The 14,319-nt window shown below is 55.3% G+C and overlaps 2 protein-coding genes across 5 annotated transcripts; one reads left to right on the top strand and one right to left on the bottom strand.

Moving 5' to 3' along the window:
- Positions 1 to 1,777: 1,777 nt before the first annotated feature.
- Positions 1,778 to 7,941, top strand: LOC122394181. Its single transcript, XM_043390875.1, has 7 exons — positions 1,778 to 2,656; positions 3,026 to 4,341; positions 4,684 to 4,873; positions 5,294 to 5,618; positions 6,035 to 6,183; positions 6,519 to 6,605; positions 7,882 to 7,941. The coding sequence occupies exons 1-7, from the start codon at positions 1,778 to 1,780 to the stop codon at positions 7,939 to 7,941; spliced, it is 3,006 nt and encodes a 1,001-aa protein (XP_043246810.1).
- A 1,958-nt stretch (positions 7,942 to 9,899) lies between these two features.
- Positions 9,900 to 14,146, bottom strand: LOC122394191 (transmembrane protein 42-like). Of its 4 annotated transcripts, none has more exons than XM_043390908.1 (5): positions 14,088 to 14,146; positions 12,633 to 12,736; positions 11,958 to 12,125; positions 11,335 to 11,496; positions 9,900 to 10,526 (listed from the first exon to the last, which is right to left on the bottom strand). In XM_043390908.1, the coding sequence occupies exons 2-5, from the start codon at positions 12,636 to 12,638 to the stop codon at positions 10,404 to 10,406; spliced, it is 459 nt and encodes a 152-aa protein (XP_043246843.1). In that variant the 5' UTR covers positions 12,639 to 12,736; positions 14,088 to 14,146; the 3' UTR covers positions 9,900 to 10,403. The 4 variants fall into 4 exon arrangements, with proteins under 4 accessions (XP_043246843.1, XP_043246842.1, XP_043246841.1 ...); XM_043390907.1 differs by having other exon boundaries at positions 14,093 to 14,141; XM_043390906.1 differs by having other exon boundaries at positions 14,061 to 14,092.
- Positions 14,147 to 14,319: the final 173 nt, after the last annotated feature.

Below are 14,319 nucleotides of genomic sequence, written 5' to 3'. Positions count from 1 at the left end.
AGGCGTATGTGCTGCTGATCCGGACCTGGAGGAGGCGTTTCCGCCTCTGGAGCTCAGCTGGAGTTGCGGGCAGCTGGTAGGCGACCTTGATCGACGCGGTGGTGGTGATCCTGCTCCCGCCTCTGCTACAGCAGCTGTGGCCGAGCCTGCTTCTGTGGCCGCTCCGGGACCACCCGCCGCTACAGGGAAGAAACCTCTTACCGACAGGGCTGACGCATTGGCCAACAAGATCGGACCTTTGGCCGATAGTTACGAGCCTGTAGCCGATAGTTACGAGCCTGTGGCTGATAGGTCCGAGCCTGTTGCCGACACTACCGTCCAGGAGTCTTCTCAGAGCTCTGGTCCCAACAGCTCATCATCATCATCGTCGTCCTCTTCTGAGTCATCAACGGCCGAGGATTCATCAGTCTCCATCGACTCCGAGGCTGGACATGAGGGCGGTGTCACAACTCGTCAAGGAAGCGCTATTAGCTCTCAGAGTGGTGACAGTGGTAGTCGAGGTGGTGTCACAACCCGTCGGGGAAGTGTCACGAAATGTCAAAGTGGGGACAGCAACAGTCAGGATGCCGTCACAACCCGTCATAGTGGTGACACTAACAGCCACGGCGGTGAGACTGAAAGTCAGGGAGATGAGACCAACAGTCAGGGTGGTACCCGTAAGAGCAGCATCACGGACTACCAGGGTGGTGTGAAGACCCGTCGGAACAGCGCCACGGAAGGCCAGAGCGCGGTGAGAAGACGTCGAGGCAGCGTCACAGACCGTGACGACACCGTTACAGACAGTCAGAGTAGCAAGACAGACCGTCAAAGCAGCAAGACAGACCGTCAGAGCAGCATCGAGGCGTCTGCGTCTCCCGTCTCCATCAGTGTTGCTTCTAGTACCACCGTCACTTCAGGAGGCACGACTCTACCGACCACTTTAGTGAGCAGCAGCGCCGCTGCGTCTGCTAGTACGGTTGTTACTCCGGTTCGAGCGGCTGTTCCAAGCACCACGGAGACCGTCAGTATGGACGTGTCTTCAGATGCAGTGTCTGTCGTAACCCTCAGCGACACGGAATATGTCCGTACGGATCCTACTCCACTCCCAGTGAATGTCGCAAAGGCCACGACCTCGCGCGGTCGGGGCGCCAGAGGCTCTCGACGCGGGCGCATCTCGACCCATGGAAGAATGGATCTGGCTGTGACGACCGCTGTCTCCACCGCTACTGTCCCCACCGCAAGCACCACGCTGTATGTTCGCGGTAGGGGCAGCAGAGGTGGTCGTCGCGGGTCGACCTCAGGACCTATGATCCCAACTGTGGCCGCATCTACCCCCACAGCCGATGCCGTTCCCAGTACCTCTGAGGGAACCATGGTCCGGCCCACCAGCTCGCCAAGTGTGTCGAGTATCTCAACCCCCGGAAGAGCCAAGACCACAACCCCTGCTGTGGCTGTGGTTACGACGTCATGGAGAACCATTGCCCCGCCTCCGACAGGCGTGATCTATGGCTACAGGAGCATCCCTTTCTCGGATGGATGTGTCTCATTGCTATCACCTCCAGGCAGGATGGTGCTGGCTGGAGCACGCAGTCAGAGCGCCACTCCGTCCCCCAAGACCAGACCATCACAAACGGGACCCTCAACACCGCTAGTTCAGCTCCCCGTGAGCTCATCCAGCAGTCCCGGCGTGTCTTCTCGAACGGCGGAGGACTCTGCTACCGACAAATCATTCGTGGCTGAGTGCCAGCGCAGAGGTGTCTTCCCTCCGCCGCCTGGACCGGCCCCTGGCCCGTACCGCATGGTCAGTGTGCCCGGAGTGCGCGGTCCGCCGCCTCCCGGCCATCAGGTGATCGTGGTCCGCTCTGGAGGCGGAAGCACGGTACGTTATGTGATGGTGCGCGGTGGGAGTCGCGTCACACCTGCCACAGACACGGCCGCTGCTCGCGTGAAGACGTTAGCTCCGCTGGATACGACGGCGATGCAGCAGGGTGGTGGTTCGGGGGCGCGACCCCCAGCGTCGGTGACCCCAGCGCTGAGTGGCGCAGACAGGGTCGGTAACGGCGGTGTCGGTGACGGCGGCTGGCGGAATGCCGCCGGGCCGGCCAAACGGAGCGACGTGCCGGCCGCGCCGCTGACCTCGCCCCTTGTCGGTGGTGGTGGCGACGCCGCGGCGGTCCCACACACGCTACCGGAAATCGGAGCTGGAGTTACTCCGAGATATGCCACAGTCACCTTGGGACCGGAGTCGCGCAGTGACCCGGCGGACTCTGACGTCCCGCTGTCGAGGGAGAACTCGGCGTCGTTTCTGGACGAGAAGCCGTTCTCTCCCCGGAGTCCGAAGAAGCGCAGCCTTCCGGAAGATGGTGATAAGCCGGAGCGGAAGATGAGGTTAAGGTCCGGCCTTCGTCTGGCGGGCTGTCCACCCCCTGCCAAACAGCCTCGCCTCACTGCGACTCGCATCCCGCGCGCCGCTCGGCAGCCGCGGCAGCCGCACCGCTCTCAGGCACCGGTGGAGCGGGGCAGAGGGCGAGGTCGGGGCCGGCCGCGGAAGGTGGCGCGCTCTCCGGAGCTGCCGGAACCGGTGGTCCCCGAGCCGGTGGTGCGCGAGCCGGTGGTGCGCGAACCCACGCCGCAGCGACCGCCGGCAGTGACGCTGAGCCGCAGGGGCCGCGGCAGGGTGGGCCCGCGCCGCGCCGGCGCCCCCCGGCAGCGGGTAGACAGGAGGGCGGCGCTGGGCCGATCCCCCTGGTCACTCGCCATGCTGTGTCGGCAGGTCATCCAGGGACCGACCCCGCCACAGACGCGACGCCACCCTACGCCGGCAGAGCGGTCACTAGCCAAGCGGAGTGACCCGCCACCCACTGCAGCAGGGGTTACTACTCACCACCAGGTCAAGAACACCGCCCCGTGGGTACAGCGTCTCTCAGAGAGCGATGAAGGACGCCCCACACCTGAGCCTGTCCCAAAACCACGGCCTCATTCCGTGGACGCCGCTGCCACTGCCGCATCCCCTTCGAAAACCCTGAGTCACATTGATGAGCCTCAGATGCCGACCCCGGCCATTACGGAAATGGCAGCCGTGGCTGAGGCGACGGAGAAGATCGACGCTGCGCCTACCGCGCCTGTGCCAGCGCTGGCGACTGACACGGAAGAGCACCCTGAGGCGACAAAAACGACAGAGGAGACTGCTCAAGAGACGGAGTTACCGCCGGCCACTACCATATCAGCATCATCGGCGGCACAGGCGGTGGCTGCCTGGCACGGTTTGATGAACATGTCGTTATCCAGCGTGCTCGGACCGGAGCGCGGCGGGCCGGTCGGCGGAGGGAGCAGCGCCGATCAGGCTAGCGCGCCGCTCCCCGCCGGCCTGTCGTTCGAGGGGGTGTCGGGTTTGGTGTCCGACTCAGGCGGTAGTGACGGTGAGCTGCAGAATGATGAAGACAGAGAGGAAGACAGACCGACCGAGGATTCACGGCAGGAGATGGATCCCAGCGGCGGAGAAGCCTGGAGCGATACAAAGCGTAGGAGCGGCACTGACCGCGGTCAGGTCGCAGAGTCTCCGGAGAGGCCGGTGGAGCCCTCTGGCGAGAAGGACGACCAAAGCGACTTTGAAGGAGAGACGGGTTCCGCGGCCGCCCGCCCGCCAGAGCCCGAGTCTACGCTGAACACCAGCTGTCCAGAGCAGCCGTGTGAACCGTCGCCGATCAAGTCCGTGGCTGTAGATCGCGAGTCAGCCGTGGCCGCTGATGTCGATGCCTCGAGTAGCGTCGCGGAGAAAACCGAGGTCTCCCCTCTCCCGTCGGACACCCAGACGCGCGACCGAACCGGATTCAGTTTCTCCACACCGATGACGCTCAAGGAGAGGACTGGGGATGCGCGCACGAGCCGAACTCTAGCCCAGGAGATGGCCGATCTGAGCGCTCCAGCGGACGCCGATTGTCCGGACATGTGCGGCCCAGGCGAGACTCTGATGACCTCCAGCGCGGTGGAACTGGACGCCCTCATCGATCCCGCTGCCAGCGGGTCGTTAACGCTCAACACCTCCTCCACGGGGGCAGCTACCGCGACCACCACCGCTCCTACCACCGCTGGGCCCCCGGGACCGCGCGGCGAGCCGCCGAGAAGGACCTGCTCCTCCAGCGCGGAGGAGAACATGTCGGCAGAGGAGCTGTTCCTGCCAGATCTGAGCGACGACTCGCCGCCACCGGCCGATGAGACTCCGTCGCGCTGGCTGCAGGCGCGTGTTCTGGTGAAGCGGGCCACTTCGCGTCAGGTGCAGCTCAACTGCAGCCCGCCCAAGGCGAAGACTACTACTCCTACCAAGTCGACTGGAGCTGCTGATGGTGGCGATGGTAACAGCAGGTGAGTCGGAAAATGTAAGCGTAAATCGTAATTACGTGTGTTTGTGTAATGTGTAGTCAGTGTATGATCACGTACTTATTTGGCTGAAACGTATCTGGCTTTTTTGTATTTGTTTTGACTTTTGTATTTTGTAATTTCAAGGTCTATTTTTGTGACCGGCAAATGTAACGTATGTGAATGAGAATGCAACCGAGATGCGACCTGAACCTGAAACCGCCACATCTAAAGCCATTATAAGTCGTGCACTCCTGCCATTTATGTGACCTTCCATCGTATCGCCCCTCTCAGCCCCCGATCCACAGTCCTGTCTCATTCCGACACCTCCTCGCTCCTCTCCCGCAGCGCCCCTGCCGAGCGTTCCGCCGCGCCTGACACGGCCGTCTCACCGGGTGACAGGGCGCCCGGACCGCCACGCTGGCAGTGCCGCTTCTGCGAGTGGTCGGCGCTAAGCTCGGCCAGGAACGCCATCCAGCAACACCGCGCCTCGCACAAGAACTGCTGCTACCGATGTCGGGTCGCCTTCAGCACGAGGGTGAGTGGTAAGGGGAGAAGGGGGAGCCACGACAGTAGTGGGAGTAGGACACGTTTGTGTGGCTGTCCAATGTCCATATAAGATGCAGATTCGGAAATATTGGAGACTGATTCATTACTGTCCAATTTTCAGTTAAACTCCTCGTTAGGATTTACTCGTAGTGAGCACCACTTCATTTTGCCTTAACAAATGTTATTTGCATACTCCCGGCCAAGCTACATTAAAAGGTTGCCTGTATTGTTTTTTTTTCCATCCGGTAATTATTCGTTATCTCCGCCCGTCATGACGTCGTTCTACATGTGGTTTTGCAGCCCGTCGACAGTGTGGCTACGGTCCAATACGGTACATCACAGTGGTCTTTGGCCCGGCGCACTACCACCCCACACATCTGTTCACTGACCCCATCCCGCCTGCCCACAGGAGCAGATGGCCGCCCACCGCAAGACTGCAAAGCACCTCGGCAAGGTGGAGGAATCCAGCCGCGGCCGCGACACCGGCAGTAGTACCAGCACCACCACCAGCAGCACCAACAACACCGACAAGAACACCAACAGCACCAGCACCGGCGGCGCTGGCGGCACCAGTGGTGGCGGGGGCTCGCCACATGTGTTCTACTACTGCGGCGTGTGCCAGAGGAAAATCCATGGCCGCGTGATGATAGACAGGCACTTTGTGTCCAACGTGCACCTGACGCGAGCGGCCCTGTGCCGATCGCTGCTGAAGGACGTCAGACGCATACTGGAGAGTGAGTCGGGTGCTGGGATGGGGAGGGGGACAGAGGAGACGGAACTGGGGTGCCGGGATGGGGGTTCAGGGGAGATAGGGAGTTGAGTGCAGGCTACAAAGATAGGACATCAGCAGAGTCACGGGTGGGGTGCCGGGATGGGGGGGGGGGGGGCAGCAAGGAGACGTGATAGGATGTGGGTATGGAGGGTTAGAGGACACATAACTGGGTGTCGGGATAGACGTCAGGGGAGATTTAAGTGGAATATGGGGATTGAGGTCAGGGGGAATCACGAGACAAGGCTTACAGTCATATCTTACAGTATTTTGTAATTTGTGTTCAATTGTTATCCACATACACACTCGCCCCTTCACGACCAACACTCGACACTGGCGTTAGTTCCCGCCGTGACCGAGCGCCTTACCCCGTGCCCCCAGACGGTGGTGACGGCGCCAAGTCGGACGTATCCACCGGAGATCTGTCGGAGATGGTGCGGGAGGTACTGGGTGACCAGTACCACGATCTGAAACTGGCCGCGGCGTCCGGCTCGGCCCGTGGAGCGGCCGGCACCGACAGCAACAACAATGTGAGTGGGGTGGACGGGCGGGCGGTGATAGTAACTGCTGCTGAGCTATAGAGCGTAGCGCTTGTGTAGGGAGTAGCGAGTAGTCGACTGAATGAGTCAGTCGACTACTCGCTGTCATGTCAGTCATGGGGGGGGGGGGCTGAAGGATTCATGTGAAAGTATTTAGTGGTGTTCACGATTGGTCAAAATCCATTGCACACTGCTGAATAACTCCCCCCCCCCTTCCCTCCCTGCCTTGTTTATCCTGCTGCCACCGCGCCGGTCGCCACCAGTTAGGCGATAGAGTTTCATACTACTGACTAACCGCTCCCCTCCTCCCCTCTCTTCTCCTTCAGCAGGCGACTATACACAGCAGCACCACCAGTCGCTCGACCGAGCTGAGTATGCCGGCTCTCTCCGAGGTCATGGACCGACTAGTGACGGTAATGGACGAAACCGAGCCGCCCCCGCCGCCGCCACCGCCCCCGCCACCTGCAGCGGCACCAGCGGCTAACACGGCGGCTACGGGCAGACCAAACTCGGAGGTAAGACGTGAATGGAGGGATATTGTGCTGGTTTTGATTACAGCTTACGTGCAAGCTGATTTATTATAGTTTAGTTTTGTCATTGAAGAGGGCGAGGCCTGCATCGTGGATTTACATGAAAGACGAAGGACGTGATTTGAGAAAAGTAATGCTGATTTGTCATTTTGATGTGTATTGGTGCAATTGACTTGCTTTTCACATTTCTATACTTTGGTTGTCGAGTCGAAGTGATATTATTTTCTACGAACGCACTAGCCTTTCCTTTTTTATATTAGGCATTCGCTGAGGACTAGGTTTATTCAGATGCAAGATGAAATATAAGAAGATCAACATTGTGGAACACATTCGTTATCAGCACATTTCTTCTCTTAGCCCTAAGTACCGGCTCTAATCTTCCTGCTGTAAAGACTTAACTGTCCCCTGTGTTTGAGTACGCTCTCGCAGCGGCGTCTGACGTCCGCCCGTTTCCCAGGCTCGGCCGGCCGCCAGTGTGCCGTCCTGCACCGGCAGTTCTGCGGGTACCGGCGCCTCTCCGTGCCAGCGAACGGCCGCCAGCGGCTGCCGCTGCCACGAGCCGACCTCCAGCTGGGGACCGCCTCGCTGGCCGCCGCCGCCGCCCGGAGCCTATGCGCCGCCGTCGGCAGCAGCCGGCGCACCGCCAGCGGCGGAGGCTCGGCCGGCGGCGGGCTACGGCGGCGAGCCGCCCCCGCCCCCGCCGCCTCCGCCTCCGCCACCGCCGCCACCGACTTCTGGCTACCACGGTTACTGGGGCGCCCCGCCGCAGCCACCGGCACCTTACGGGTACGCACACGGCTATGGAGGGTACCCGGGGACGTGGTACTCGCCGACACCCCCGCCGCCGCCGCCGCCACCGCCTTTATACGACCCCGGCTATTGGGCGTACCGCGGCTATCACGGAACGTACGCGGGCCCAGCGTACGGAGGGTACGAGCCGCCGCCACCGCCGCCGGCGCCGGCCGCTGGCTACCCGGCCGGACGCCAGTGGCAGCGCTGGGACGGTGGGGAGGCGGCGCGCGGGCCGCCGCCGCCGCCCCCGCCCCCGCCGGCGCCGGCCGCGGCGCAGGCGGCCCCGACACTGGAGACTGCGGCTGTCCCCACCCCGCCGCCTTCTGCGTCGTCTGTGTCATCCACGGCTTCCCTGGCGCCGCTGCAGTCGACCGCAGGCGGTGGGGACGAGTTTGAGAACATGTGGCTCCAGATGGTGTCCAGGTAGTGAGAGACGGAGACTCACGGAAGAGAAATTCGGCCATATTCGGTGAACGGTCGATGCTAGAGGGATTTTGGAGAAGTTTTTCAAGCCGAGAACGTTGGACGATGACTGGTTGCAAGCGCGTTGATGCAGTTGTTTGCTGGAGCTCTGGAAGACTATGGACTCTGATGGTATCTTCAGACTAGCGCAGAAGTTTGGAAGTAGTCAAGACTACGGCAGAAGTTAGCCGAGAACTGACGAGGCGTCGAGTGTTTCGTCGCGTTGACTTGATCAGTGATATCGTAAGCTCTTTCCTGTGCGGGCCAGGAATCTGACTCGGGAATCGTTGGCTGTGGATACGGAGCTGCATCCAAGCAGGAAAGATGTGTGATAATATCGGACAAAAGTGTAATTTACGTGTTCGACTGTGATCTCAGAGACAATGTGATCAGTTCTAATCAGGGTTTGATGCGACAAAGTTGCATCGTTTGAGCTGTGAATCTCACAGCACAGCTGTCGTTACCCATCGTGGCGTAGCGATGTCGGCAGCGAAAGCCTTCGGCGGGTTTTTGCAAAGAGACGTTCCTTCAACCTAGCCAAGGTAAAGATCTGACAAGGTCGTTGGTGCGTTGCCCAGTGTGGCAAACCATGCACAAGGTGGTGCATGTTGGATGTTTGGCCAGTCTTACCGTGATACTGCCTTAGTCATAATGAACCAAAGCGGAAGCAACGAAGCTAGTTTTAAGTTGTGAATGTAATCGAGAAGTTGTTTGTTTCGTTCTGTTTTACTCAGGCATCTGCACCGTTGTTTGTTTCAAATACAGATGTTACTTGTTGCTAACCCTTGTGATAGTCGAGCTAATCATCTGCGTTTCACCGCCGTCATCAAACTCAGATATGTCCCAGCTTTGTATCTTGCTTTATCCTGTTCCAATCAGCTAGCGCAAACCCATCTCTGCATAGTCGCATCACTTTAACCCAACACGAAACTCGGGATATTATTCAGGAAATGTGTATTTTCTTCTTCCTGGGCATTGTTAAAGCGTATACAGAATGTGCAATGATTCGATCTAAGGATATGTTAACTATACAGATAGGAATGACAAAGTAAGCGTGTACTTTCGCTGCACAAAGTAACGATCACCGTCTGTAATGACACCACGAATGTCAGATATAGACGAGATAAGAGACTAGCACATCCAGACACTTGAAGTAGCGCAGTGAAACCAAGGCAGTACACAGTCCGGTAGCTAAGAATAGTCACACAGATGACTGATTAACCTGTCTGGGTCACAGTGACATGGAACAATCAACAATGGGACAGAGGAGAGGAGCTACAACACCCTGAAGATCACGTCACCCCGAGCTGCTTCTCCACGTACCTACACACTGTACAAACTGCATAGCGGCGCTAGTCGCTACACCCATGACCACCGTCGCCCAGTTTAACCGCGCATGAGCAATTCATAACAATCACGAGTTTGCGTTTGATTTCAATCGGTCTGTCGTTATCAGCGCCTGTCAGATACTGTATGAGAAGCGCCCCTCATACAGTCAGGTAATCACACACATTTCCACTGTAAGTCAACGCACATCTCATCAATCACTGCCTGCATTGGCAACTGACCTTAGTAATTACTGCCCTCTCCGACCCTAGGGCTACCCAGTACACTTTCAGTCTACTCAACACTCGCAGTCACTGGCCTGTGGCCTGGCAACACCTTCAAGACGCGCAGCTACTGTGAATGAACTTACCAGCACGGACGAATTTCGAGCACACGTTGCCGATCAAATAAGAAATGAGTATGTTCTACCTACACAAAACCCCGATAGCCTGCATGCGAGCAATATAATGAATACCATGGCCGCTATTCGTCGCGAAAAAGGCCCAATGGTAAGAAAAAATAGCAGTTGTAACAAACACAAAAGCAAAAAAATAAAAAAAGTGAAAGCACAAAAATAACCAAAGCTTAGCTTAAAGCTACCCTTTAACAAATATAAAAAATCAACAATCGTTGCATGGCGATCGCAAAGGTTGACCTGTCATTTATCCACCTGCCACGTTATCTATTAATCAGTCATGTCATTTACCCGGCCTGCACTTACAGTTAAATCAGTTGGAATGCGTCTCAAATTCAACATTACCATCACAAACCGCACACTTCGGCGGCGTAGGTCGCCGATTCCCACACTCCACAGTCCTCGTAGCCCGGAGGTCCGTTATCATCTACTCAGACTCTGCAGAAGCCTTCCGCAGGTCCAACTGCAACTATCACACACAAAGCATGTTGTGTGTAGGAGTAAAATCGACTCCTGCTCCTGGGACTTCCCCTGCTCCTGCGGTGACGTTTACGTCTATCCCTACCACTCCTGCCTCGCCACTCCTGTCCCTTCTGCTGCTCCCGCGGCACCTACAGGCGTATTTTGGTGCCGCGCGGCAGTGCGAGGCGGACCAGCGCGGCGGCCGCCCCGCACCGACACAGCCATCATCTGTGTTTGCGCCGCTTCTGCGCCAGCTGCACCGAACCGGCGTGGATGAGGGCCAGTCCGAACACGACCAGTACCAGGCCAGACCACCAGAGCACGCCCAGCGTCTCACTAAACAGCACCTGAAACACCGGGAGGGGTTAGAGATCAGTACCAGGCCAGACCACCAGAGCACGCCCAGCGTCTCACCAAACAGCACCTGAAAGAACGGGAGGGGTCACAGACCACCAGAGCACGCCCAGCGTCTCACCAAACAGCACCTGAAAGAACGGGAGGGGTCACAGACCACCAGAGCACGCCCAGCGTCTCACCAAACAGCACCTGAAAGAACGGGAGGGGTCACAGACCACCAGAGCACGCCCAGCGTCTCACCAAACAGCACCTAAAAGAACGGGAGGGGAAGGTGTCACCAGTCACTAGAGGACGCCCAGTGTCTCACCAAACAGCACCTGAAAGAACGGGAGGGGTTAGACCAGCAACAGAGGAAACCCAGCGTCTCTCCAAACAGCACCTGAAAGACCGAGAGGGGGGTAAGACCAGCACCATGAGGCACCAGGTGGTCTGACCATCAGAGAACAGCTCTCGCGCGACGGCGCGGGATAGGTCAGCATCGCCCGATCGGTGAGGGGAAAACACTACGCTGCCATTGTAAGGATTCTGACCTATTGACTGACCACGGTATATGGCGAAGCGGCGAAGTTATCCGTTGATGACGGAATATATTTAAACATTCAGTTACTAGTTTCCTTGGAAAAATTCCTTGCAAGCCACCAGCTTTTATTGACGCCCTCCCTCCAATGGCTCTCCCGATTCCATACCACTGATATGGTTGGTTTCTTTCAGTGAACTGGCTGATGATGGGGCATGGTAAAGTTCCCTGGGTGATAACTGACAGCTGCCAGTACCTGGCTGATGACGCGTTGTAGTTACCTGGCTGATGACGGCCGTGATGAGCATGTTGGAGGCGGTGGTGATGACGATGGCCTCCAGGGAGGATGCCGAGTGTCGCAGCGCCTTGCTGAAGGTGGTCCACAGCAGCGCGTTCACCAGCAGCGTCAGCACAAACATGGCCACCCGGAACAGGGTCACACGCTGCCGGCGGACAGGAGAGGTCATAATCGGTCACAATCTGCCACAAACGGTCACAGTCGGTCACCAATCACCACTAGAACCGAGCGACGTCGGAACACAGTCACACTCAGCCGGCGGAGCAGGGGTCGGTTACAATAAGCCGCAATCGGTCATAAGCAGCCAGCCAGTCACTACCAGATCTGAACGACGTCGGAAAACAACCATAACCTGCCAGCGGAGCCAGGGGGAGGATCATTGTCGGTCACTAGATCACAGACGCTCGATGGCATCAGAACACACAGTACAGTCAGCCACACGCCTGTTGGTGAGGAGGGGAGGAGGTCGCTGTCGGTCACCCTCGGTTCAGGCACGGCTGTTCAAAACCGGTCACAATCGGTTACGATTACAAATCCCTATCGGTGATCACCGATCACTGCAGTACTAAGACTACCACATGTGTAAGTGGTCACCAACGCCCTTACCTCATCACAGAATCCCAGCTGAGGCTGCACAGCGCCGGAGAACATGAGGAACTTGGAGACCACCAGACAGAGCCAGTGGGCCTCGCTGTAGGAGGCGGCAAACTTGCCCGTGAGGCCGGCGGTGGCCGCGTACAGGCCGGCGTGCGCCGCGTGCCACACCCCCATCGGCTGTTGAGGGGAGGGAGGCGGGGAGGGGCAGGTGGCACGGGTGATGGTCAGTTGTATAACAGGTCATATGCTCGGGAGAGATGAGCTGATGTGTAAATTTGATGCTGCATGAAACGGGCTTGTATCTAAACCAAAATGTTTCATGCAAATTGTGTTTCATGAGGAGATCTCAAACCATTTATATATATATATATATATATATATATATATATATATATATATATATATATATATATATATATATATATATATATATATATATATATATATAATATCTGATTTATGTGTTCCACATAGATACATAACACCTATCCCTTGCATTTGCCAAATTCACACACTGACTTCCAATCTATTGCTGCAACACAACACTGATTACTAAATGAATGAAACCATGTAAATATCTATCGTTTATTTTGCTATGAAACTAAATATGTGCAGTGAAACAAAGTGGAATCAGTTTATCAGCTAAGGTTGGAAGCTGAAATGCACAACAGATAATACACATACCTGCATTTTGTATGCACCAAGTGCAGGAGATTTTACAGGTGTTTTTTAGGCTTACCCAACCAGATTAGCTCAAAACACCACTTGAGCTAAAATTTGAGTACCACCTGCAAAAAGCGACATATTGAATGAAAAACAATATAAATTCATCAGCTTTGCTAGCTTTGAAAATTCCCATGTTTTTCTTTTTCTCTAATCTAAATATCTAAAAAATAGTTCAGTGCATCTGGGGACTCATGTCCCATGTCATGTCAAGTGGCCCATGCCATGTCTAATTTATAAATTAGCTCTGACTGTCATCATCTGAGAAACTTTGTTTTACCTTATCCTTCAAATAAGGTTTGTGCCCCAGGGTGAGGGTCAGCATAAAATTAAAACTGGCATAGCATGAAGCCAGCCCCAGTATAAGGGAGCACTCTTTTCTATTTTCTATGCTTCCATTCCTCTATTCCAGAATGTTGTAGCAAGCTTGAAATTCCAGGAATGGAGGGGCAGACTTGTTACTATAAAAAGTGCAACAGACTAAGGAGCTTCTGTTACATAATTTATTGCTGGTTTATTTCTCTGCTCTTTTGTTATTTTTGAACATTAAAGCAGGCTAGTCTAGCCTATAATACCCATATTGGTCTAGCCAATAGCCATGGTCCAGCCCAATGCATTAGTCCAACCAGCCAGTTCCAGTATCTATAAGAATATTTGGCTAGTGGTCAGGCTCCTCCTACCAACCACTAAGCTTATGTTCTAACCTGTTTGTGCCTTGTTCCAGCATGTTAGTCCCGCCCCAAATCTACAGGTTAGGTACTCATATTCATACCAGACCACCAGTCCCTCAACCCGGGTGAATCCCCCACTCCCCAGTGGCCAGTGCTAGAGCATGTCACTTGTCCCAGCATGCCAGTCTTCTGCCCCAGCCCACCAATTATTTTAACCCATTAAAAACCAGCTTTCTCCACTATCTGATACTCCATGGCTGGCGAAATGCTAATGGACTATCGCCTCCACTGGCGCCAAAGAATACTTAAATCATGCATTAGGACCTAAATTTCTTCTCCCAACCATGCTGCACCAAAATTTTGGCACAGTTATGCTGGGCGCTGCGCTGATATTTTGGTGCAATCGCCAGACATGTCAATGCCGTTTTCGGACATTACACCAGACATGTTAACAGTAACAGTAACATGGATTTTTTCCAGTCTGGCCTCCATGGATATAGCAGTGTAATATAATGCCTAGTAAATACTCATGACCTAACGGTATAACAAATGGTGGAATAACTTGACTGCATAAGAATGTTTTTTTTATGGCATTGATTGGAACCGTAATTTCAATTTTCATTCCTTGTAAAATGAAGATAAGGATGAGGATGATGAGTTGCACATAAATATCAATGTTTGTGCAGTTCAGTTAGACGTATATCTTCAACTATACAACTTTTTAGACTGTCCCCTCGGCCCGCACCTCACACAATATTCGGTTTTGTACGGCAACAAATTGGGCAAGTCAACAACAAACAAAACAATTAAGGGCGAGGGGGGCTTCTATTTTGTCGCACCTGCGCCAGTCCTTCAATGGTGATCGAAATTGGAATACCAAAAACCTTATTGTATGTATTTTTACTTCAAAAATTCTCACAACTATTACATATTTATAGTCACCGTGATATTTGCTAGAACCCCTACTTCAAAAATAT

The sequence above is a fragment of the Amphibalanus amphitrite genome, unplaced genomic scaffold, assembly GCF_019059575.1.
Source record: "Amphibalanus amphitrite isolate SeventyFive unplaced genomic scaffold, NRLGWU_Aamphi_draft 000578F_arrow, whole genome shotgun sequence".
In the NCBI taxonomy this organism is placed as follows: Eukaryota; Metazoa; Arthropoda; class Thecostraca; order Balanomorpha; family Balanidae; genus Amphibalanus; species Amphibalanus amphitrite.
The sequence above is the reverse complement of the archived record's forward strand: the minus strand, read 5'-3'. Positions and strand labels throughout refer to the sequence as shown.

What these genes read in the sequence shown, in the direction of transcription:
- LOC122394181 (XM_043390875.1), top strand. Translation starts at nt 1,778, where the DNA reads ATGGTCAGTGTGCCCGGAGTGCGCGGTCCGCCGCCTCCCGGCCATCAG. An exon ending in GGGTCGCCTTCAGCACGAGG is followed by an intron (nt 4,874 to 5,293) that starts GTGAGTGGTAAG and finishes GCCTGCCCACAG; the next exon opens with GAGCAGATGGCCGCCCACCG. An exon ending in CGTCAGACGCATACTGGAGA is followed by an intron (nt 5,619 to 6,034) that starts GTGAGTCGGGTG and finishes CCGTGCCCCCAG; the next exon opens with ACGGTGGTGACGGCGCCAAG.
- LOC122394191 (XM_043390908.1), bottom strand. An exon ending in AGCTGGGATTCTGTGATGAG is followed by an intron (nt 11,497 to 11,957) that starts GTAAGGGCGTTG and finishes GTCCGCCGGCAG; the next exon opens with CGTGTGACCCTGTTCCGGGT. An exon ending in TCACGGCCGTCATCAGCCAG is followed by an intron (nt 10,527 to 11,334) that starts GTAACTACAACG and finishes CCGGTGTTTCAG; the next exon opens with GTGCTGTTTAGTGAGACGCT.